Below are 24,862 nucleotides of genomic sequence, written 5' to 3' on the forward strand. Positions count from 1 at the left end.
TAATAATAATATTTAGCATTGGAGAGAGAGAAAATGGAACCCAATGAGCAGTGGTCAAACCTACCCAAAAACCCAGATTTAATTAACTCATTAAAATAATATTTTCATTAAACACAAACAAAAGATGTGCTTTTCCTTTTCAGTTTTTTCCCAACTTTGCCCCTCTTTTGTTTTGTTCCATTTTCAATTTGCATTCTATTTTGGGGCTCCAAAATGACCTGGGATGTCCCTTCCTGCTAAACTGCAATTTAGATGCATTTTGAATTTTGATTTGAACTTTGACCATTTCGGTTTTTTTAACAATTCTTGCTTTGGCTGGTCAATTGTTTAATATTCGGTACATTTTGTTAATTAATAGGATTTAATGCATGTATTTGCATATTAAAGAATTGTTTCCATAAAATTATTGGCAAGTTTTATGTGTTGAATTTCTATCAAAACTATCAGATATCTAATTCTGAAACCTTTTGATATCATGAAAAAAATCTACAAAAACTTATCAATCAATGCATGTATTTTTTTTTTTTCAGAATCAATGCATGTATTTATTGGCATACGAAAAAATTGTTTCTATAACATTCTAGGAAGTTTTTATTTTGTTTTTCTACAAAAGCATATCAATTTAGATCCTTATAGATGAATTTTATTAATATATTGTTCGTAAAAATATTTTTTGCATCTTCATTTATTTGAGTTTAAGAGCATTAAATTTAAAACCGAAAAGTATCACTCAACCAATTAAATAATTCAATCCTTCTGAAGTGAAGAGTACACTTTATAGTATAGTGTGAAAATAGTAATCAGTGTTTGATCATGTCTTAAAAAGATTATTTCCGAATAAAGAAACATATGAAAATAGATTATACACAAAAAGTGATGCTTAATGTTAAAAAAAATTATTATAATTAGATTCTCTTTAAAGAGATTTTACTTAATTATGAATTTTTATTAAAAATATCTAGCTAATTGTTTTATCAACAAATATATTGAAGTTTTAAATCAAAGTTAACTTTTTTTAAAAGTAATTAAAATTCTACTTTTGCTGTGGTCAAAATTTATCATATGGGTAAAGAAGAAAAGTTTCATATTTTCTTTGTGGTGGACCAAGGATCTCTGGGGCATTTCCATTTTCAAATCTCAACAACAAAAAAAGTCGAAAACCTAAAAATAAAAATGGGTTGGGTCCATGGGCAATTTGGTAAATCCAAAAGTGCCTCACGACTTTCAACGAAGTTCACCTTGATTGAGGGTGACAGCCCAGTCAAAGTTGTGAAATTTTATATTGCATTTTCTAACAATAATTAAAAAAAGGGCATGTGTTGGTCAAAGAGAGCCATCAAGATAGGTCTTTGACTCTGAATTTTGACCGTTCGATCCCAACGCAACACTCAGATCAACGGTCGAAGAATATGGTGGGTCCCGCCTGACATCAACACATTTGTCTTTCCACGCGCCGAGTACGCGTGGCATCGATTTTATGATTCATTTCAATTATCAAATATAGATGTACTTAGGACGCTCAAGTGCCTCAACTCAAACAACTAGCGTTTTTTTGTCTGAGTTACAGTAAAGTAATATTTTCATGGTTTAAATATATTTTTCTATTATTTATAATTTTTTCATTTTCATTTATACAAAATAAATTCATTTTAATATTTGCAAAATATATTTATTTTATTTTTTTCTTAAAATATTTTAGATAACATTATAAATAAAAAATATATTTAAATAATGAAAAAAAAATATTATTTAAAATACTTTAAGAATGAAAAATAAAATAAACATATTTTGTTAGAACTAAAATCAAAAAATAATTACAAAAACAAAAATAAAAAAATCCTAAATTCCAAAGATGTATATTGTATTTAAATCTATTTTTTATTTCACGTATACTGAGAAAATTGTTTAATATTTCAACACAAAAAAATATTCATGGCAGAATATTTGGTTGTAAAAGAGAAAATAGTAAATATAAATTATTAAATTTATTTTAGTTTTCAAAATTATAAAATGGATTAATATGACTTTTTAAATAATTATACTATCATCAACTAATTTTTAATTTTGATTATTCATGTGTAATTAAATGATATAACTATATATTTCAGAATAAGAAATGTAAAAATCGTTCTGTCAAAATAAAAAGAAATGTAAAAATAGAAATAGTAAGTCAAGTACATTTAATTTTTTTTTTTTTGGCTTAATGGGACTTTTATTTTTTTTAACTTTATTCTCAACAAATTAATTTGACTTATTTTATTTTTAATTTTTTTAAAAATTATAAATTTTATTTTTTGCCGTTGAGCCAATATGACATGCTAACATAAATGTAAAAATTAGAAATAAATTTTGTTAAAGAGTGGTTGAGGATAAAATTTTGTCAAAATATAAAAAATTAAGGATAAAATTCATCAACAAGTAAAAAATATAATTATTTTAGCATGTCAAATCATCTTAACCATGGAAGATAAAAATTATAAATTTTTTTAAAAATTTTGGGTAATAAAATATATCAAATTAATTTGTTTGAGGTAAAAACTTGCTATAAAACAAAAAGGTTGAATAAAAACACAATTAAGTCTAAAAAAATAAGAAAACATTTCTTACTCTCTTTTTAAGAACCCATAGATTTAAATTATACAACTAAATATAAATAGTTATATGAGATTTAAATTATACAACTAAATATAAATAGTTAACATATAAAGTAGATTTCTTCACTTTTCTGATTAGGCACTCATCAACAACAAAGAGAAACATGGTGGTAGTGTCAAATACAAAGTGGTACACAATGGTGGTGTACTGCGGGGAGGGAGTTTTCGAAGATGAATGTGTAATTGGGGGTGGGGTATGTGTGATTGTGTTAGAAGTAGAAGAGGTAGATTTAGATCATGACATCGAAGTCAATGATGTAGTGTGTGTTTAGTTTGATATTAGATAATTGATTTTAGATAGATTTCATATGTTTTATTTTTTGTTGGTAGAGAATTTTAGGTCAAAATAATTTTGAGTAATTTTTGTATTGAATTTTATTTATAATTTAATTTTATCAAAACATTCAAAATGTTACTTTAAAATCAATTTTATTTAAAATTAATTTTAACAACAATCATTCAATCAGGCATAAAGAGGCTAAAAGTGTGACAAAAGAGGAGTGCCTAAAGGGGGCAAACATAGAAAGGAAGTGTTTTATGAAAGTGTAGAAGGCAAATTATGAGATGACAACTTATACTCTTATAGGGAGTCCTGCGTCATTTCTTTCTTGAGATATACCAACTCCTAATTTTGATTTGGAAAAGTAAATTTTGGAAAGTGTTACAACACTTTTGGAAAGTAGTTTCCAGAAGTTCTAAAATTAGGAGTAGAGAATTTTGGAAAGTTTTTAACAATTTAGTTTCTGGAAAAGAATGATATTGAAAAGAAAAAAAAAATACATGAGAAAGATACATTTAGCAAATAGAGTGTTGCATTTAGCAATTGCAAAGTTCAAAATATTATCCATTGGGCTGAATGAATATTGGAACACGTTTTCTTTTTAAAAGAAAAATAACGGAACGCGTTGGCCTAAACTAAAATCGTCAAAGCATGGCAAGTAAATTACAGCAACCAGATGACTAAATAAAATAGTTGTCTTTAAGAGAGGTTGAAGATGAATAAATTCTAATAAAAGAGAATTTAGGAAGAGAGTGTGAAAAATAATATGTTAGCATTTCTCATAATACAATTCATCAAGTAAATATACTCTCAATTTTTATAAAAAAATATTTATAATTCAATATTCTAAAATGTTAATTACATCAATATTATATTAAAACACCAAACATTTTTCTTATAAGTCACAAAAATATCTATGATTGAACATATACCAGTTTTTTCAACATTTTCTTCTCAATTTATACTAATAAATAGTCAATAAAAAATTATAATCAAGTTAATGACCATAAAAGAAGCTCACAATTAGAGGTTAGCAACGCCTAGGAAAAATAAAACATGATTGTATAATAATTAAAAAATGATAAACTATAATATTTAGATAAAAAGTTCAAAAAAAGATAAGATTACTAATGGTTTTATCATTTAGAAAAAAAAAACCAAGGAAAAAGACTTATCATATAATAATTAAAAGTTGATAAAGTATAATATTAAGGTAAAGTGTCTTTAAAAAAAGAGATAGGATCACTATTGATTTTAAAATTTAGAAAAAAAAATTAAGAAATGAAAATTGATGGTATAATAACTAAAATTTGATAAATATAATATTTAGATAAGATTTCTTTCTTAATAATAAAAATATACTTATAGTTAATATATATATATATATATATATATATATAAATAAATAAAACAATGTTCTTATATTTCATGTAAATTATATAATACTATTTCTTATTGTTTCAACAAAGATAATATCATACAATTTACAATAATTAGGGATGATAATACAGTTCAAATCAGACGGGCTCACCAAACAACCTGCTATCAATTTGGTTGGACAGGACAAAGAATCCAATCCATTAATCAGCGGTGACCCATTCTGTCAAACATGTTGGTCCGTCATATATATTTTTTTAAAAAAATATAAATACTAGTGAGTGTTTAAGGTTTAGGTTGTCACTTCATATTTTTTTTAAGTTTATTGTGTTGTTCAAAAATCAAAATACATATTTATTATTTTTTTATATTATCTTATAAATTCAACTTCTCTAATTCTTATAAGAAAATTTATATTAAAATCAAATTCAAAATAAACAATTGATATACTTTAGGTTTTTAACTAAATTTGTTCCTCTTAAAAAAATTAAATTTATTCATTTGGGCTAATTTTATGAAATAAAATATGTTATTTTTTTTTATTTATGGTAGATCGGTTCGCTAACCCGTCAATCCATCCTTAAACAAGACGAATAAGATTTTTAACCCGACCAATTTTTGGCGGGTCAACATGGGTCAGTCTGACCTGTTTTGTCACCCTTAACAATAACTCACATCATATTCAATCAAGTTAAACATTCTTAATGATTTAATATTTAACAAGTTAAAAGTGAACTCAATATAACATTATATTGGCTTTTAAATTTAGCAAAATGTCAGCAGTGTGAGTATTGAATTCTCTAGTTGTAAAGCTCTTGGAAGGGTGCCCTTGATAGAATGAGGAGTAAAATTGCTGTTGGACTAGAAAATAATTGAAGCGCAAGATTAGTATATGATAATATGGTATTCATCAAAGAGGTTTCAACTTTCAATGATATTAACGGGAAGTATGCTTTCAGTTCAACAACTTTGTTTGCCATCTTAATCTAGATTATGTCCGTAAACAACAGATAGTTAATCCAAGTAATTAATCTGGTAAAATTTTTAGCAGTACAGCAGCAAGCTTGGGAAGCAGCACTAGTAAAATGGAGTGATTAGTATAAGACAACTCAATTAATCAACTATAGTTCACACTTCACACAGATTAGTGCTAATAAAATGGAAAGATGCAGATACAGTAAACAATCCGTGGGAAAATAAAGAATAGTGAACATCAATGAATTTAAGAAGCTGCGTGAAAAACAAATGATTTGACAACCTTGAAAACAGTAACGAAACTAAATCTATTCATTGAAACGAACTGATGTGACATTAGCTTGGTCAAATTTAAGAACCTAAGAAAGTAAACTGAAACACACAAGAAAAATAAAGGGCTCATGCTATATATATATATATATATATATATATATATATACATATATCATGAAAAATATTGATATATATATTGATGTTGTGAATTACAATAATATTCTATCAAAACGTTGGAAGTCTTTTTTGTATGTGATGAAAATCATCTATAATTGAATATTTACATTTTTTTTATCGTAATCTTGGATCACGCTCTAACATGTTCATATCAAATCCCTCTTTGATTTCATTTCTGAAAGATTTTGCCAGATAATATTTAGAATTCAATTGATCAGTCTCGACAAATGAATTGGATGGTTCGTTAGATGCTTGAATTTCATCATTGTTCCTTTTAAAGAAAGCATCGACTTTAGATTGTTTTCTCATCTAAAAATTATAAAATGAATATAATTAAAATCACACGGACATATATAATAATAATAATAATAATATTAATAATAATATAAACATTACAAAGAAGAAGAAAAATATGAAAATTTAGAAATACCTTTATTTTACATGGTGTAATGTCTTTTAACTTTTGTTTCTAATAGATGGTATGACTCGTGACTACATCGTCACAGCCAAAATTTGAAAAATTTTAACCGTGACACTTTGAGAAACAAAAATTCTTTCAATTACAAGAAAAATAAATTATACCAATTGTAAATTAAGAAAGCTTGAGAAAAATAATAGCTAATTATATAATAACAAGAACTAATCAAATAAGATTTCTTTTAAAAATTAAAATTGATTTTATAATTTTAATTGCCATGAGATAAAAATGAATTGTATAATAAGTAAAATTTAATAAATGTAATATTTAAATATTTATTTTAACAAAAGATAAGATTTTTATTGATTTTATAGTTTAGAAAAAAAATTCAAGAGATAAAAATAATTATATAATAACTAAAGTTAATAAAATATAATCTTATTAAAAGATTTCTTTTAAAAAAATAAAATTACTATAAATTTTATAATTTAAAAAAGCCAATGATAAAAACTGATTGTATAGTAAGTAATAAAATTTAATAAAATATACCATTTAAATAAAATAATATTTTTATTGATTTGATAATTTAAATAAAAAATAAAGTCAAGAGAATATTTTCTCCCAATCCCTTTACGTAATTTACTCAGGAAATACTGCACATCAATCTACGCTGGATGACATTTATGTTACTATTAGCATTTACCCAATTTTTACTAAGAAGACCTCATTTTTTGGACAGTCACACACCCATCAATACGTAATTTCAGTCCGCACCTGAATGGATAGTTCATCTTTAAAACAGAAACAGGAAATTGCAAGGAAAAATAAATAATTTGAAATCCATATTCAATGAAAAGAACATCAGATCTGTGAATCAATGACAGAAACACAACATACACAGCATAAAAACCTTCTTCACGAACATGAACACATATACACTAGAGACTAACCATTTTACTCCATGACCTTCTCATGTACTGCCAATAATTATTATAACTATAATCTAAATTATAATCAAACAGGTAATAAAATATTGTTCCCACCACCACTAAGAAGAATGTTACTAAATTCACAAGCTTTGCTATCTTCAATTTCCTGAACAAAAGCAACAAAGACCCCACAGAAGCAAGCATCCCGATTCCCCTTTGAGCCAGAAATGCTAGAATCCCCATAATCCAAAAGCCACTACGAATTGGATCCTGCGATTAGATTGATTAAATTGAGCTGTAAGAAAGAAGAATTAATCTTATTCCTTATATGGGGTTGGAAAATTGAAATAAAAAACTCAACTTTCTCATCCATATATCTTTTTTTATACAGACAACATGTATATATCCTCCAAACAATCCTGATCGAGTGGATAAAATTACTATGAACCGCAAAACTCTTCCTCCAAGTATTTTAGTGATGTATATAACAAAATAAAAGTGTGAATTTGTATGAGTTGTACAAGTAACATACATTAACCTTCAGACATGGAGCATTTGATTCCTTCTTTTTGGGCAACCGAGGTCGAAGTCTGTGGAGAATTTTGGTGAATTTGGTTGCAAAGAATCCTCGTCCGCGTGTTGGGTTTGTGGGGTGTGAATTGATTCTTAAGGCGAATTTAGGAAGCTTGAGGAGAATGGAAATGCGGAAGAAGGAGAGGTTCCAAGTGGGTCTGTATCTGTGAGTTGCGGCGGCGAATCTGAGTCTGAAGTTGAATTTGTTGGCTTTGGCAGTGACGTGAAGTCTCCATGATTGTTGTTCTGTCTCTGATTGCATTCCCAACCACAGTGGAAAGACAACACAGTTTCCCTCTGTCACTGTGTTTTGAAGGAGTCCAAGGAGCCGTTAGAGGTTTGAATGAGTTGGGAATTGGGATCGCATGGAATTAAATTAGGGAAAGAGAACTCTCTCAATAATAAAAGTTGCTTTTACTTTTTGATTTCTTGTTTGGAAAAAATGGTTTAAAAATGTTTACCCTAAATATAAATGTGTTTTTAGTATCTCAATTTTAAAAAATGTTTTATTAATTTCTGTCCATAAAATAAATCTCATATTAATTTTGGGGTTATTGGGATGCTTATTTTTTTTCTTTCATGGAAACAGACTAAAAAATATACATTTCAAAATTAAAAGACTTAAAAAAATTAAATTTGGGAAATAAAAATAAAAGTAACTCAAATTTAAGAGACTAAAAATATATTTAAGTCAAACATTTAATTATTTATTCATAATTCTTAGACATTAAAAGATTTTTTTTATTTTACATTTGAGTGACTAAAAATGCATTTAAGTCAAAATTTCACTTAACTTTTTTCATAAAAAATGAGTTGCCGACCTTCCACGTTAATTAAATCTCCTTACACAGCCAACAGTGTTTTAATGCCTTTAAACTTTGGAATCTCAAACTTAATGATTTCCCTCTTCGAATTGCAAAGGTTGGACCACTGAACCCATTCAATTTGAAACCTCCCTTTCTCATTCCTTTCGACAAAATATCAGTACTAATCATATATTCAATGCACGGACAAAGACTTTGACGAAAATAAACATCCAATAATGTAAATAATACTATATTTCTTATATAATATCTTCTTACTAATCATCTTAATGAGTATATAAAGAAAATATTAAATAAAATATCAATGCATTTAACTTGAAAATGATATTGATAATGATAGTTAATACGTTTATTTTATTTTTCTTATAAAAAGTTTATATTATTATTTAGATACTTTCATACTACACTTTTTATTTTATTATTTCAGCTTATACTTCATGATATTGAAATTATTAGATGATAAGTTTACTTTATTTTATTAAATATTTTAATATAAATTATTTATTTTAACCATTACTCTATTCACTTATTTTTTTATTCTTAATATTATATTTCAGAATATTTTAATCATTATACTAGCAATTTAGTTAAAGAGAATATTGTATGGTTGCTTAATTAAGTTGGCAAAGATATGATTTCTCTATACATTAACAACAGAAACAAATCCAACTAATTGTGGCTTCGACCCAATTCTTACGTGACTTGGAGCTTAACATTAATTGCAAATCAGCGGGGACAGAATATAATAAGTGTGATTCAATCAATACTTACTTCTCGCCACTTAATGAGCTATTAAAACTTAATGAAATGATTTTTATTATATTAATATCTTTTAATAAATATAAAAAAAAGCGTAAAACATTGATGTAAAATATTTTCAATCTTTGTAAAACACTCCAATTAAAATAATAATAATAATAATAATACTTTTAAATCATGGGACTGTGAAAAGTGTCGTTCAACCGGGGGTGTTGATCTAGATCATGGACAGTGAAAAGAGTCAATTTTAATAGGAGAATGTTAATTAATGTCATTAAAGTAATAGTTAAAGAATTAAAAGTAAACAAGTTTCATAAAAGAATAACACTTATTTAGTGTCAATAATATATTGTTATTATAATTTATAATAAAAGTATTTTATTCAATACTTTAAAACATTAGGGTCATCTAAATTCAAGTGGGCATTTGGAGGGAGTTGGGTAAGTTAACATGACAGATAGTTGTGAATTGCAAGGTGGCCGGCAGTGTTGATCTGATACCTAATACAGCTAGTTTATGGGTAAATAATGTATGACACCTCCATGTGCAATCCACAAACTAACACGCCATTTCCCAACAGCCATGGTTTGTTTATTCACTAATTCAAGTTTTTGTATGCATCCTTTTCAAACAAGATTCAAATGGTTGAATAAAGATTACTCTACTTCACACAGTTCACCGTTTTTATGCAAGCATGTATGGGATCTGTTTATATATATATATTTGCATGTTAATTCGAATCACCAATCAAATACATTTTTCTTCCCCATTATCTACGGCATTTTGACTATATTAATATTAAATAAAAAAACTTATCCAAAATAATATATAAAAAAATACTGAGATATGATGAAGTTGGCCCATGTACCAAAGTCATTTTAGTTCACATGATGCCTTGTATAGCTAATAAATTTAATTAAGTTTAAAAGTAAAGAAACTTAATTAGTTTTTAAAAAATTCTAGAGATCAACATCATACACAAACCAAATTAATAAGGCTAAATATATTATTAAACCAAAACTTCTATCTAGAAGGAATCCAGAAAAGGGGAAGAAGAACATTAGTTTTCTTTTGATCAGTGAAAAGATATGTACATCAAAACAACAAAAGCAAAAACTAACGCCTAATATGACAGTTGACACATGCCTATACCATCAGGGCAAACTTCCAAAACCAGACAAGCCTCATCAGAAAAAGGGAAGAACATAAGTTTGAAGCCTCCTACTCTTTTAACCTCTCTCTAGAATGCTCACTCTTGCTTCCATCTTTGTCCAACTCCTTTCTCTAGCTAGATCAGTGACGGATCTAGGATTTTAAATCAAAGAAGACAATTTTTTTAAATAAAAATTAATAATTATTATCATGAAAGCAGAAAAAATTAAAAATAAGAGATTTAAATATTTAAAATTAGCAGAGATAAAATATACACATTAAAAATATTTTTTAATATGTAACTTCTTAAAAATAAGGAAGCACATGCACCCGTCACTAGACTATATCTAAACTACAATCCACACCTCTAACTTTTTTCTTTTAATTCTTATAATAATTTTTTGATACATAATTCTTATAATATATATATAACCTCATATAATCTATTCAAATCTCACACTAGATCTCTACCAAAACAAAATCCCACATTAGGTCGCCCCTAATAATATACTCTAATCACTTCTTTATCTTATAATCGAGATTCGAGAAATGACATATACTAGGTGCCGCACGTATACTAATAAAATAAAAAACCACTCAGATTATGTACATTTTTAAGCATCATAATATCCAATATCCAACTTATATACAAACTGTAACAAACACAAACATATATTTTAATTTTAAAAAATAAACGTGTATATGGAATTATGGATGGTCACTTGGAATTTATTAATAACCAACTAATAACTACTCTAACTACTAACATTAAATTTCTCAACCTCCATTCACCAAAACTTGTCCTTCTTTCCACCTTTCACTGTTAATGCCATTCAACTCGCCTGCTCCACCACAACAACCACCTCGCTCCGCCGCCCCGACCCACTTTCCGGCGCGGCGGAGGTTTTCTCTAGGAGCGAGTGGCGGCAATTGGGGCACGAGGAATGCGACAAGAGCCACGTGTCAATGCACCTCACGTGGAAACCGTGGTTGCATTTAGGCAACATTCGAACCTTGTCCCCTTTCTCGAACTCGCCGAGGCATATGGGGCACTCCGTCGCCGGAATAGTGTTTTCTCCTCCGGCGGCGCCGTACACCGCCACCGGGATGCGGCTGAGCTCGCGGCGCTTCAGCCCGGTCCCCGCCAGCCTTGCAGCCGCCTGCTCCGCCGTCTCGTCGCCGAAGCGCCGCCCGCACCTCAGCGCGCACCGCGCGATGGAGTTCAGGCCCAGCGCGCATATCAAAGCGCACAGCAGCGCCGCCAGAATGATCACCATGTTTGTGTCGAAGTTCGCGTCGCTGATGAACGTGTCGCGCGTGTTGTTTGCGCCGCTGCCGCCGTACGACGGTGGCATGCTCAGCTCCGTCTCCAGAAACCGCCGTTGTAGCATGTTCGATGCTTCAAAATACTTCAGTCTAAAGAGAAAAAAATCAACTGGGTCTCTTTAATTTTGTGAAAAGTTTGAGTCTTTGTGCTAAAATCTTGATGGGTTTTGAGATTTGAGGTTTTCTAGAGGTGAGTGACTTTTGGGTTAGTAGTGTGTACTACAAAGAGTGTTGTGAGGATTCGGAGTAGTAAAGGACACGAAACAAGAGGAGAATTGGAGAATCGCCAGCTTTTTCTTTTGAGGGGTATGGGATAAGGAAAACGAAAGGGTGAAATTTTGTTTTGGAGGGTGGTGGTTGTTAATATATCCGAATTGGGGACCGTTTTTGCTGCTTGATTCCCAGCTCAATTCTTTCCTCAGAGAGGCATGGTCCTAATGAAACACAACAAATCAAATAGTGCAAACGAGGTTTGAGATTGGAGAGAGTATTTTTTACCTGACTTTCATATATAGATATTGCTATTCTACTTGTATATATAAATATTTTTGATATCGATGGTATATCTTTTTAAAATAATCATGAATGATAATTTTTTAAAAAATATTTAACATTTAAAATTCAAGACTAATAATTAAACTCGAACACTTACCATTATATGTCATATATAGTCATAGGTAGGAGTGACCTGAGGAATATATGATCGAAGTTCTTTTCTTTTCAATCGGGGGGAGATCTGTGGTGCATAAAGGGCAATTTATACGAAGCGGGGCTTGGTGAGTTGTTGGACATAAAAAGAATCAGAAGCTCAAGCCTAGTCTGTCAGAGATACATATTAATTAACTTGCATACCCACCAGAGATCACACAGGTTGGAAGATATGCAAAAAGAAAATACGTGGCTAGTTTAAGATACAGTGGGGTCCGGTAGTAACAGGTGGTTAATTTGCATACCTAATTATGATTATAAATTTTATAGAATAATATTAAGAAGGTTGGTACCGAATCCACAGGTAAATCCCTTTGATTTTACGGTTAACACTATGGTGTAGCAAGTAGGGCTAGGTATGGACCAATGCAAATTGAGCTAGTCCCGAATATGAGTGTGACTTTCATGTGTTGGTTAGTAGTGGAAATTTCGTTGCCAATGTCTCATTTGGCCGTGGTTTGCTTTTATTAACATCAGACATGGCAGATAAGAATCAAAATTGGGAAAAAGATACAAAAGCGAAGCACAACTTTCAAAATATCTCTCTTTATCAACCTTCAATTAGTCTAGTTACCCTCTTCGCAGGCTGCAATAGGCAGCTTATTGCCTACATCAAACTGTGATGATATTTTTTGGCACCTTTTGACGTTGATTTCTGTGGGGACTACGTAGTGAAAGATATTTCCTCTCATAGAAAATAACAGTAAATCTATACGTGTATATCCGTCACTAAGCCTTGAGAATTCTTTGGATTATAATTAATTAGATCCTCAAATTAGGGAAAAATAAATTTGCACACGCAATCAGATGCCACTTTACTTTGGCTTATATATTCATTTTCGTGCTTGAGGCCAACAACTCATGATACTTACTTTTTATGAGCTAATAAATTTTTACCAAGAGAATGAACTAATAATATTAGGAAAGCGTTATTTGTTATTTGAATAGGATTGCTGAATAGAAGATTCTGTAATCTAAAACAAAAACACAATTATGATAAGATAGTTCCAAGAATATTAGGAAAGCGTTTGACTGAGGATATATAGCTAATTAAGCAACAGTAAAACTAATAATATTTCATACATAATGTAATATGATTGATAAATTTTGTAAGAACGAAATGATTGACAAATAATCATATCTTTAAACATACGTGAAGGATTCAATTTTTAGATGTGTAGGAAAAAGATTTATTAGAAGTTGATGTCCGTAATTAGATTTTCACAGAGGTTAGTATTTGATTCTCAGTTGGAAAAATACCTGCAAAAGAATTAAAACTAATATTAGTCTAAATTAAATAATCATATTTCTGTCTACTTTATATTGAAGTGATTAAATTTGATCAATTACAAATTATTTTAATCACAGTAATTTGGATTTTGAATTTAATTAAAAGTAAAAAAGTTTATTTAAAAAAAAGGAGAAAGTTAAACCCTTCAGAGGGACCTGCCAAATATAGTTGGATATTTGTCCAATTTGATAAATATCGTTCAACTTGCTGGATGAATCCAAATTTTATAATTATATAAATCAATTTTTTTCGTCTACTTGCGTAAATAATTTCATTTTTTTTTTTGGTCAGAGGAACTGAGGAACCAACTCTATTATTGAATAAAAGTATTTTTTAGCGTTCATAAATCAAAGGCAACAAGATATGGTATTGGTATTTTCTAGTGTGGCAGGCAAATGATGAGCTGGCTAGTGTCACGGAAGAGCAAGTGACAAACGATGAAACGTCAACAGAGACAGAGGATTTTTATGCAAACGACCTAATGCATAGTAAGTGGGATCAGGCTTTATGTCACTTGCGTTTTGCAGCAGCTGGACCCTCAATATCAAACTATCAAATTCATCCCACCATTTCTAATTTCCTATCACTAACTTTTAAAAAATAACTAAATTAATTTATTATTCAGTGACATTTTCTTTTTATGGATAAAAATTTCAGGTGAATTGAGTGAGACTTAGGATTAATAGTTTCTTTGATTTCACATTACAAATATATGTATATTATTATTTTTGTCAAAATTGATTAAGATGATCCTTGAATTTAATTCAAGTGATACACATTTACTTTTGCACAATGTCATACTAAACATGCATTAGAACAAATCTCAAATTTCAAAGAATGTTGAGTTATTTATAATTTACTTACCAACAAATTAAGTTCTCATTTTGACGTTAAAACTTTGTTAGCATTTGCAATTTATTAGGTGAGATTGTTGCATTTATCCATTACCTAATCTTGATTGTTCCAAGTCAAACTCTAAAGTGAGATATAAATTAAACAGTAGCTAATTAATATTGATAGTTATATAGCATTCGATGATGGATTATTCTAACCACCACACTTAGTTGAAGCTTAACTAACTATATGAACCAAGCATGCAAACTAATGTAAAAAGAAAGCTATGCAACATAATGGCTAGACTTCCTTCTATTTTGGTAAAATTCATGCTACTTTTGTTCATGACCAAGTTTTCTTCAGCTCGAACTCTTGGCAATCCATCCTCTAACCATAACCATGGCCATCACAGAATAACATTTTTAATGAGGGACATGTTCAATAATGGTAGTGCACAATATTCAGAGAAACCAGCCACTACTAAAGTCACTGGTCAACTACCTTTCCCAAAACCTCTAGGCTTTCTTCCTCCTAAAGGAGGGATTCCAATACCACAATCCACTCCAACAACAATTCCACTCACTTCATCGTCCACTCAAACACTTGATCTATCTAGTATTGGCTTCTCTTTTCCCACCAGAGCAACACTCCAAGAGCTAGAGTATGGATCAGTAGCATCAATAGATGAGGAACTACTTATAGATGATGGAGATGAACTACACAAACTTGGAAAAGCACAAGGGGTGTCTGTTGCTAGCTCAGAGGATGGAAGCAGCCATATGGTGGCTATCACAGCAAACTTTTTGAAGGGTGAGTTTGAGGATGGACTGAGGCTTTTTGGAATGCACAAGACTGATGTTTTTGAGTCACATGTTGCAGTTATTGGAGGCACTGGAAAGTACTATGGTGCTAATGGATATGCTGCAGTTAAGGTTGTGGACAAAGTAGGATCTAGTGAAAAAGAAGGGAAAGTGACAAGTTCAAAGTTCCTCTTGTTTGATGTGTATCTTAGTTAATTAAAAGGATCTAATCATCTTTAGTACGTACACAGGTGTTAATTAAAATAAATAAATGCAGAATGTGTTTTCTATTCAGTGTTGAGATCTAATATGATAATTTGAGTCCTAATATACGATACACCAGATTTCATCTAGTTCATTGCCATCTTTCACCTTCCACTGGAAACGTTTGGTAGCTTCCACAAAATAAAATTGAAAAATATGGAAGAATGTAAACTGATATGCGAGAAGGGGAATCTTGCAAATATAAATCTTAGTGGCATGATGACAAATCGATCTACGAAACATAACTGAATTTCAATCAATGTGATTCTTTCAATCAATAAATTCATTGAGTAGCTTTAATATTGGTACTAATTAAAGTCACAAATCATAATGTTGATGTAATTATGTAAAGAGTAACGATATTAGTCCACTTCGTTTTGGGTGGATTTAGGGTGGACATAGGAGACGGGTAGGAAAGAAGAAAAGAAAAGGATGGGAAGAGAGTCATAAACATGATAATTGATGTAATGGAAAATGAAAATAAAAATAAAAAAAACATTTGACGTACATATATTAACATTTTAGTCAATAATTATGAACATGCTCATAAGAGTGCATTATAAAATATGTTAACATTTTAGTCAATAATTAAGAACAAGCTCATAAGAGTGCATCATAAAATATGTTGCTAACATTTTTCTTGTAATTATAAATTAAAGAAATATTTAAAAAACTGTTAGGTATGGCTGATGGCGTGAGTGTTAGTAATTTCATGTTTCACCATTGATGCTGTGACTGCTGATAATAAAATTAAGGAATTCAATTAATAACAAAGGAAATTTTTGTAAAGATTGTTGAAATTTAATTTCTGGATGAATCCAAATTTTATGGTTACATACATTGATTCTTTCTTCGTCTACTTGCGTAAATTATTTTTAAGTTTTTTCCCAGAGAAACCAACTCCCAATCTCATAGATAGGAGGCAAAACGTGGAGTTGGTGTTGCTTAAGTGACAAAGTATGAAACGTCACACGGGGACAGAGGATTTCTATGCAAATGACCTAATGCATAGTATTGATATATGGACGAGCTAGGTTTTATGTCACTTACGTTGCAGCAGGTGCACCCTCAAAATCAAACTATCAAATTCATGTTCTGCTAAAGCCAATTCCAACCCCACTGAATGATATCGGCTTTGTAATCTAGAGGGATGATATCACATATGGCCTTTTTTTTTATCAATCATATATACTTTACACGTCTATGCTTTAATTGATGATGGTGCCGTTGGATATAACTAAAATAAGCAACTAAAAGTTTTGGCTTTATGTAACTTAAATACAGTTAGTAGATACACAACTTTTTAGTAAGAAAAATTAAAAAGTTCCATCCCAATTTGGGGGACACGGTGGATGGAGGAGAAATGGAGAAAAGGAAAGAAGAAAGAAAATAATCCGGTTGTATTTTGTCAAAATGTAAGGAAATTATTATTTTATGTAATAATTTTTTTATGAGTTTTGTCTATAGACAAACTAATTGAATCGATTATTTCTTGACAAGAGCATCTTTTATGTTACTCCACAAAAAGTTTGAGATTATTTCTAGTTGTATTCATGCCATTCTTATGAATGATCAATAATATAAGTATGTTGCAGTAAAAAAAAAAAAAGGTGACGTGATGAGAATTATACAGAGAGAAAAAAAAAAAGAATGAATATGAATTGAGACAAAATGGATAAACATTTGTATGAACTCTTTCACTAAAATATGTGAATTAATGAAATTACATTATTATATGTATCAAATTAAAATAGTTTTCTTTTGATACTTTTTTTTTATCTTTAGTGTTTTCTGCATTGGTTGTACTAAGAATTGATGTTGAAAATGATTTTCTAAATCAACTATTAGTATAATCGATATAGGAAGTCATGTGAGAAATTTCAAAAATTACAAAGGTCGTTACATTGTATATCAGTTCATTCAATATAAAATTCTTATAGAACAATTCTTGGTACAAGAGAGCTAGAAAAATCTTGTCAAGAATTTCATAAGTTATAAAAAAGATGTTTACATTCTAGATGGATTGATAAAGGACTGATTTATTTAGTACTTTTTACATAAGTTATTAGTATAACTGATCTAAAAAGTGTTTTGTAGATCAATTCTAAAGCAACTGAGATAGAATGTTGATTCCAAAATTAAAAAAAAGCATCACTATCTAATACTATATCAATTTTTTACATATAAATCGATGTAAGTTTCTCATGTTAAAAATATTTCTTTTGTATTAATTAGTAATTTAGTATCATATATTTTTCCATATTCTTCATGATGTGTTGGGCCGCTGGCAATTGCTATTTTCATCCCCTTTTATGTTTATACACTTAAGAAGGATAGAGAAAGTTACGAGGATAATTTGGAGAAGGTTGTTTTTTGTTATGTGGGGTTCGAACTTTTTTTGTTTTTTGTTTTTAAGTTCCTGTTAATTCTTAGAGTTTTATAAAATTATGTTTAGCCAGACTTTGAAATAAAATAAAATCCAAAACCAAAATTAATCAGGCTCTCACATTCTAAAAATTAAGCAGATTTGTGCAACATTTAGTTATTTCTTCTCTGTTATATTTATCAATGGGTTATTTAAGGAGACTTTTTTTTGGTCAACAAAATACTTGTAACATTGACAGGTACCAGGGGTACCAAAACGAAGTTATTTAAGCAGATTAGTTTGGTTGGGTTATTTAAATTGATGGTTGGATAATGATCAATCCAATTACTTTTTAAATCCATTGGATTAAGAAGGTCTGGTTGGTTTGGGCTCTTATGGTTCGGTGGGCCTACTAAATCCTCTTGACATTGATCCACATGATGAATTACGTGTGATATTTCTCCCTATTTTATTGTCATAAATTGGGAAGTGGATTAAATCAATGTCTACTATATAAATAACCTTTTACCCGTTTAGTTTAGTTTTTTTTATATTGATTAATTTTTGTTAGAATGTTAATAAGAGAAATTGGAACTGATGACTTTTTTCTTCCTTCAACTCATAAATCTCTGTTTTAAACCATTACCTAACCTTATAAATTATACTTGTAGAATTCGTGTTTTTCCTTCTCTGATTCCTAGCTATATACTTAAATAGAACCCGTTAAAAACTTTTATAAATCATTTTTATCTAATCATGTTCATTTGTGTGGTCTATTAAAGTTAATAGGAATGGTCCGTCCAAACAGGGTGTAACACTTGTACAATTTTTGCTTAAAAAAAAAACTCTTGTACAATTTAATGCATTAGCATTAATTACAATTAGCGCACATCTGCAAACAATGGAGTTGCAGTTAGTATAACAAGCTGACAAAAGAAACACGAACAAGCAAGACTCAATAATAAGAAGACTAGTCGATGCAGTTATTCACACATCCCTAGCTATATATCATTATATTGTACTATATCCTTCTCTACTCGAGTTACAGCTCCATATATCATTAACCTCACTGCACTCTGCATCAAAACAAAAAAGCCTCTATCACTTTTAATATTCAAAAGATCCAAGATTATAAAAGACATAAAGATCCACCAATATACAATTCATATTTTAGCTAGTCTATCTAATATATAACATAAATGCTTATTTTCATAATAAATAAATATTTTTAATCTATAAATTATATTTTAAATTTATGGTAAATAATTCATATTGTGAAACAGAGTTATTTTTAATTATTAGTCTTTTCTTTTAAAATATTATTGAAATTTAATCTAAAAATATAGATAAAATAGATAAGAGAAGAAAGTTAAGAAACTGGATAAAAATAAAGGAAAGTGAGTTGAAATAATTGAGATTTTTTCTACCTAATCGTTAAATTTAATTTAATTAACTAAAATGCACAAAGTGGAAGGTTCTAACTCTATTGTTGTTATTATACACCAAAATACATGATTAGGATAATACGCATGACTGAACAAGAGTGAGAATACTCCTAAAATCTGTCTACATTTTAAATACCTTTCAAAATACTTTCATTCCTAAAATGTGCAAGAGTAGTTAAATTATGTATATTTTAACCAATAAGTTATTGACATGAATGATATTTAAATTTTATTAAATAAGATCTCAAATTTAAGTCTTATAAATAGAAAAAATATATAATTAAAAATAAAGAATAATCTCATTAAAAATAATTCATCAAAATTTCTGATAAAAATAAATCATCAGTCAAATCTGATAAATATTCTATACGAATAATATGATAAGAAAAAAATAAATTATACACATTTTATCAAATATGATTGATTTGAAAGAAACTGAATTTAGTCTCTTTAACTATCTCATATTTAAATATTTCACACCAAATATGATGACTATATATATATATATATTAAGTACCTGGTACAGGCGGTGAAAGGCAGATCTGGTAAGTAATGTTGATTTATTAAAAAAATTATATGTGATTGTTTTATTAGATTTCTTAATTATGTAATAAGTTAATGAATTGTTAATGTTGTTATTATGTCATCCATTTACATTTTAACATGAGAGTAAAGATTAAAAAATATTTAAATCAAAGGACAAAAAAAAGAAAAAAAAACATTAACGGACTAAAATAAGAAAATATCTTATTTAATTTTTTTGACATAAAATACCTTATAAAATGAGGATCAAAAGGTTTTTTAAACCAAATTTTATATATGAGTAATATTACCGACATATTTTATTCTTTCAAAAGTAAAGCACGGTAACAGTATCGGTCCCATTATTGCATTTATATGAAGCATTAACATATAATGTATGTGTTCTCAAAAAAAAAAAAAAAACATACAAAGTCTGTGGAGGCTTGCAGATCGAACAACATAAATGGGATATCCTACTCCTACTCGACAATATTCTAATTTCTAAGACATATGTTTTATCTGTTTTTGTTTTTCAGTTTTTAAAACACTTGTTTTGAAAATTATTTTCAAAACATAATAAAATAGAAAGTTACAAAATGGTAAAGAAAAAACTGAGAAGAAAAACAACCATGAGTTTAATTTTTGGTAAAGAAGTAGTTTATATATCGTTGGCTTTATACGAATATAACGAAAACACCGAGTGAAAAAATGTTACGCAGAAAAGAGATAGATAGAATGAGAAGAGAGAAAATATAACAGATTCGATATAAAATACAAAGATATAGAAATGATAATGTCGTAGAAAATGTTATATGAATAAGTGATCTAACACAGAAAAAAGAAAGAAGTGAGTTAATTAGACAAAAAGAGAAGAAACTTGTGTTTTGAGAACAAAATTGTAACGAATAATCAAACACTAAAATGAACAATACTCAGTTACTTACGATGACTTGAACGATGTCGGCAGAAGTGGGAAATAATAAAAAGTAAGTCCATACAAAATAACGTGCCAAATTCATTTTGGGTGATGCAGAAACCTGCCAAACCACATGGCTATATATATATATAGAAACAGTTGATCAGTTAGCAACCCTTTGCCAACTCTGATATATTATGTATTTTTTTTTATGTTTTAGTTATTTTATTTTATTTTATTCAAAATTTTAATATTTTAAAATTTAAAATCTAACTAATGTATTTTTTAAAATATATTCTTATTTAATATTCACGTGATAAAATATAAAATATAAAATATCAATATATTAAATAAGAATATTTTAATTCAAATATAATATTTTTTAATTTTATTAAATATTTATTAATTCATATATAATATTAAGGTATAAACTCATTAATTGTATCACGTTGTAGGTTTGAGCATGCGGTTATTCAATTGCTTGCATTAAATGAAATCAACCAGGAACTAGCTATCATTCCTTAGTTCACTTTTCACTTAACGAACTCAATCAGCTGGCTGAATCTGAACTCTATATATAGTCCTTAAATTCACAAATCATAACATCAAAACCATCACTTCATACTCACTAGTCACTATAGCTCACCCTTGAAGAAGTGCAATTTCATCCTCTAACTCTTCCAAATCATGGCTAGCTCACTGCTTGTCATGAAGGTTACAAGCTGCATGGTTGCGGTGTTGATGGTTAGTTTTGGACACATAATTCCCTTGGCAGAAGCTGAAATTCCATGTGGCAGGGTGCAAATCACAGTGGCTCCATGCATAGGGTACCTAAGGGGTCCTGGTGGAGGTGTCCCTGCAGCATGCTGCAATGGGGTTAGGAGCATAAACAAGGAAGCCAAAACCACCCCAGATCGTCAAGGGGTGTGTAGGTGCCTCAAAACCACTGCTTTGAGCTTGCCTGGACTCAACCTTGCAACCCTTGCAGCTCTCCCTAGCAAATGCGGGGTCAACTTGCCCTACAAGATATCCCCCACCATTGATTGCAACACGTAAGATCACTCACATTCACCCTCTCTCCTCCTTACTATAAATATACGTTAATAATGTGATGTATTCTGTTAACAAATAATCTAGGAATAAATAATTATTATGGTCCTCAAACAGGTTCACAATTCAATCTTTGAAAAATTAATAATTTAGATTTAACTCATGAATGCATAAATATGTGGCAATAATTACATCCAACGGTCAAATTTTAGATGATCATTTTTGTTATAAAACTATAATTTTTAAAGATTAATTTTACATTAAATTATTAAATTTGGAGATCAATTTATCTTTTAAGTTATAAAATATGATATAATTGTTATATTATATTTTTTATACATTAAAGAACCAAAATAATAATTTATCCAATAATTTTGTTTATAATACAAGACACTAACATCAAGTTCACTTTGTTAATTGTAGGGTAAAGCACTGAGCAGTTGCACGAGGGTTTATGCTTGTTGACTTTAAACTTGTTTCGCAGTAATAATCAGCAAAGAGAGAATAAAGATGGTTTAATTTCTTCCATTGTCTGGATCCCACTAGGGAGTATACTTTATACTAGGATGATGATGATCTGCATCTCCATAATGTTATAATAATAATGTTGGTTGTCCAATGACATATTGGATTTTCTATCACTGATATATATCATTCCTCGATCTTCTCTTACTTTTAACTTTTTTGGTTCAATAATATTTAAATTAAGAAAATCATTCTTCTAAATTAAAGATTTTACATTTACAACACACTTATTAAATATGACAAAAAAATTAATTAATATTATTAATTGGCAGTAAAAAAAAGGAATCAATATCATGCACTTATAAGTTATAATATACATTTGCATTTGACTAATAATTTACATATTACCAAAGTGCACAATGAAAATGTCTCTCATATATAAGGATAATATACAATTTTTTTTCTAGAAATGTGAAACGAACTTAATAGTTGTTAACACATATAATTATATTTTTATATATAAGATTCAATTAAATAATTTGATAAAATAAAAAAATTATTAATTTAGTTAATAACAATAAATTTTTAATTTTTTTTTAAAATGATTCTTTCCATTAATACTCCTTTCTCTTTTAATTATTAGTCAATATAATCTCTTTCTTTTTTTCTTCTTTTGATTACGGATATTTCTAATTTAAAGTAATTAATGAAAATAATATTATAAATTGAGTTGTAAGTATTAATTTATATTTGGGTCTTATAAATGGAAATAAAGTGATTAATTATATTGTTTGGTAGCCGATCTACTGAATTTTTCTATAATAACATTTACAATTGTATTAGTGAATTATATCATTTGCAAACGAACAATTTATTTAAAAACATATTCTCTTGTTCTTTCTAAAAAAGGAAGAATATATCTGGTTTTGTGTAAAAAAATGTGAAAGAATAACAGAATTCTTTCACTTTTTATGATCTTCCAAACATATTCTGTAAGTCAGTCATTGAGAAATACTAAAATAGGTTAAGCCAACCTGAGCATCAACTTAAATAGGTTTGAATTGATTTATTGCATATTATAGGTATTGCTTAGGTTCAGTTTAATTTGGATAATTTCTTTCAACAAAATACACTTATTTATAAGAACTTCCTGAAAAATTTATGTATCTTAATTTTAAAAAAAGTTAGATAAGAGAAATTCTATTTTTTAAATGAATAGGCTCAGTTTAATTTGGATTTTTTTTTCAATAAAAAACTTATTTATAAGAACTTCTGAAAAAGTTATGTATCTTATTTTTTTTTTTAAAAAATAGATTAGAGAACTTTTAATTTTTTTTAAATGCATGTTAATTTTATCTTATAAAAAATTATATCAATCATGATATAATTATACTCTACTCAAATAAGATTACTTTATATGGTTTTAAAAAAAGCAATTAAAAAAAGTTGGTTTTAATGAGCACTTTGTTTTTTCATGACCTGGTTGTCACTAATTAATTGGATCAAATGTGTCGAGTTCTAAGAGATGATATATACATGCCAAAGATATATATATATATATATATATATATATGACATTTGGAACTTGGTTTTACTGATGAACGAGCACTAATTTGTTCACATTGTTTTTTGTTTTTCACATTCTGTACATGATAAGTAGTATTGTACAATGACTTCATAGATCATATTGGCATTCAGATATCAGGTCGCATGTTCTGCATCGGTTGTTATTCAGATATTATCAATACATTTAAAGCCTGAATGGCAAAGTAATTCTGCAAAAGCTAGTATTAATTCCATTTGTAATTTGGCAAACTAGGTTCGTATAATTCTACTAGGTAATTGGTTAATTTCTTTTGGTAAAATATATATAGGCCTTCTCTTCATATTATCCAATCGGCATCTTATCCTCTCTATGATCTGAAGTTCACAACGCGTTAAAGCACAAAAGACACTTATTTTCTGCATGTATGTCTATCCCAAACAATTCACGCAGGTACATATCAGTCATCTCTTTCCCCAAAAGGAATGAGAATTGAACTTAAACAATTGTTAGAAGTTGGAATAACAGCATAATATAATTATTAATTATCAAGCAGATGTTACTATGGTAGCGAAATCTTATGTCACTAATTAGTGAAACTGGTTACGTGTATGTGGACCCTGTGTTGCCAATGTCACCAGGCAAAAAAAAAAAAAATAATACAAAATTTAACCAACAAACTTACAGATTAAATACTGTTTGTATGGAGAACAATAAATATAAATTATTCAAGCAAATTAACCCATCACAGGTGGTTTACTTTTATTTCTTATTTTCTAGTTAGACTTTTTCATCTTGCTATATCTATCTCTTGTCCTTAATTTAAGCCTAAAATTCTGAATTCAATCTATTAAAGTCAATAGTCCTGTCCTGTCTCAGAAAGTTGATCGACAAAGGTAAAAAATGAAGTTTAGACATATATTAATCCAAAAACCAGAAAGA

General features: G+C 28.7%; 4 protein-coding genes across 5 annotated transcripts; 2 read left to right on the forward strand and 2 right to left on the reverse strand.

The window, feature by feature from the left end:
* Nucleotides 1-6,966: 6,966 nt before the first annotated feature.
* LOC114367461 lies at nt 6,967-8,019 on the reverse strand. Of its 2 annotated transcripts, none has more exons than XM_028324653.1 (2): nt 7,622-8,019; nt 6,967-7,353 (listed from the first exon to the last, which is right to left on the reverse strand). In XM_028324653.1, the coding sequence occupies exons 1-2, from the start codon at nt 7,916-7,918 to the stop codon at nt 7,093-7,095; spliced, it is 558 nt and encodes a 185-aa protein (XP_028180454.1). In that variant the 5' UTR covers nt 7,919-8,019; the 3' UTR covers nt 6,967-7,092. The 2 variants fall into 2 exon arrangements, with proteins under 2 accessions (XP_028180454.1, XP_028180453.1); XM_028324652.1 differs by having other exon boundaries at nt 7,616-8,019.
* A 2,950-nt stretch (nt 8,020-10,969) lies between these two features.
* On the reverse strand, nt 10,970-12,557 carry LOC114425325 (RING-H2 finger protein ATL74-like). Its single transcript, XM_028392209.1, has 2 exons — nt 12,370-12,557; nt 10,970-12,151 (listed from the first exon to the last, which is right to left on the reverse strand). Exon 2 carries the CDS (start codon nt 11,780-11,782, stop codon nt 11,225-11,227), a length of 558 nt encoding a protein of 185 aa, XP_028248010.1. The 5' UTR covers nt 11,783-12,151; nt 12,370-12,557; the 3' UTR covers nt 10,970-11,224.
* Nucleotides 12,558-14,789: 2,232 nt separating this feature from the next.
* On the forward strand, nt 14,790-15,685 carry LOC114425324 (dirigent protein 16-like). Its single transcript, XM_028392208.1, has one exon. The coding sequence runs from the start codon at nt 14,811-14,813 to the stop codon at nt 15,564-15,566; it is 756 nt and encodes a 251-aa protein (XP_028248009.1). The 5' UTR covers nt 14,790-14,810; the 3' UTR covers nt 15,567-15,685.
* Nucleotides 15,686-21,454: 5,769 nt separating this feature from the next.
* Nucleotides 21,455-22,584, forward strand: LOC114425328 (non-specific lipid-transfer protein 1-like). The gene is made up of 2 exons (XM_028392216.1): nt 21,455-21,914; nt 22,336-22,584. The coding sequence occupies exons 1-2, from the start codon at nt 21,550-21,552 to the stop codon at nt 22,346-22,348; spliced, it is 378 nt and encodes a 125-aa protein (XP_028248017.1). The 5' UTR covers nt 21,455-21,549; the 3' UTR covers nt 22,349-22,584.
* Nucleotides 22,585-24,862: the final 2,278 nt, after the last annotated feature.

The sequence above is a fragment of the Glycine soja genome, chromosome 9 (assembly GCF_004193775.1).
Source record: "Glycine soja cultivar W05 chromosome 9, ASM419377v2, whole genome shotgun sequence".
In the NCBI taxonomy this organism is placed as follows: domain Eukaryota; kingdom Viridiplantae; phylum Streptophyta; class Magnoliopsida; order Fabales; family Fabaceae; genus Glycine; species Glycine soja.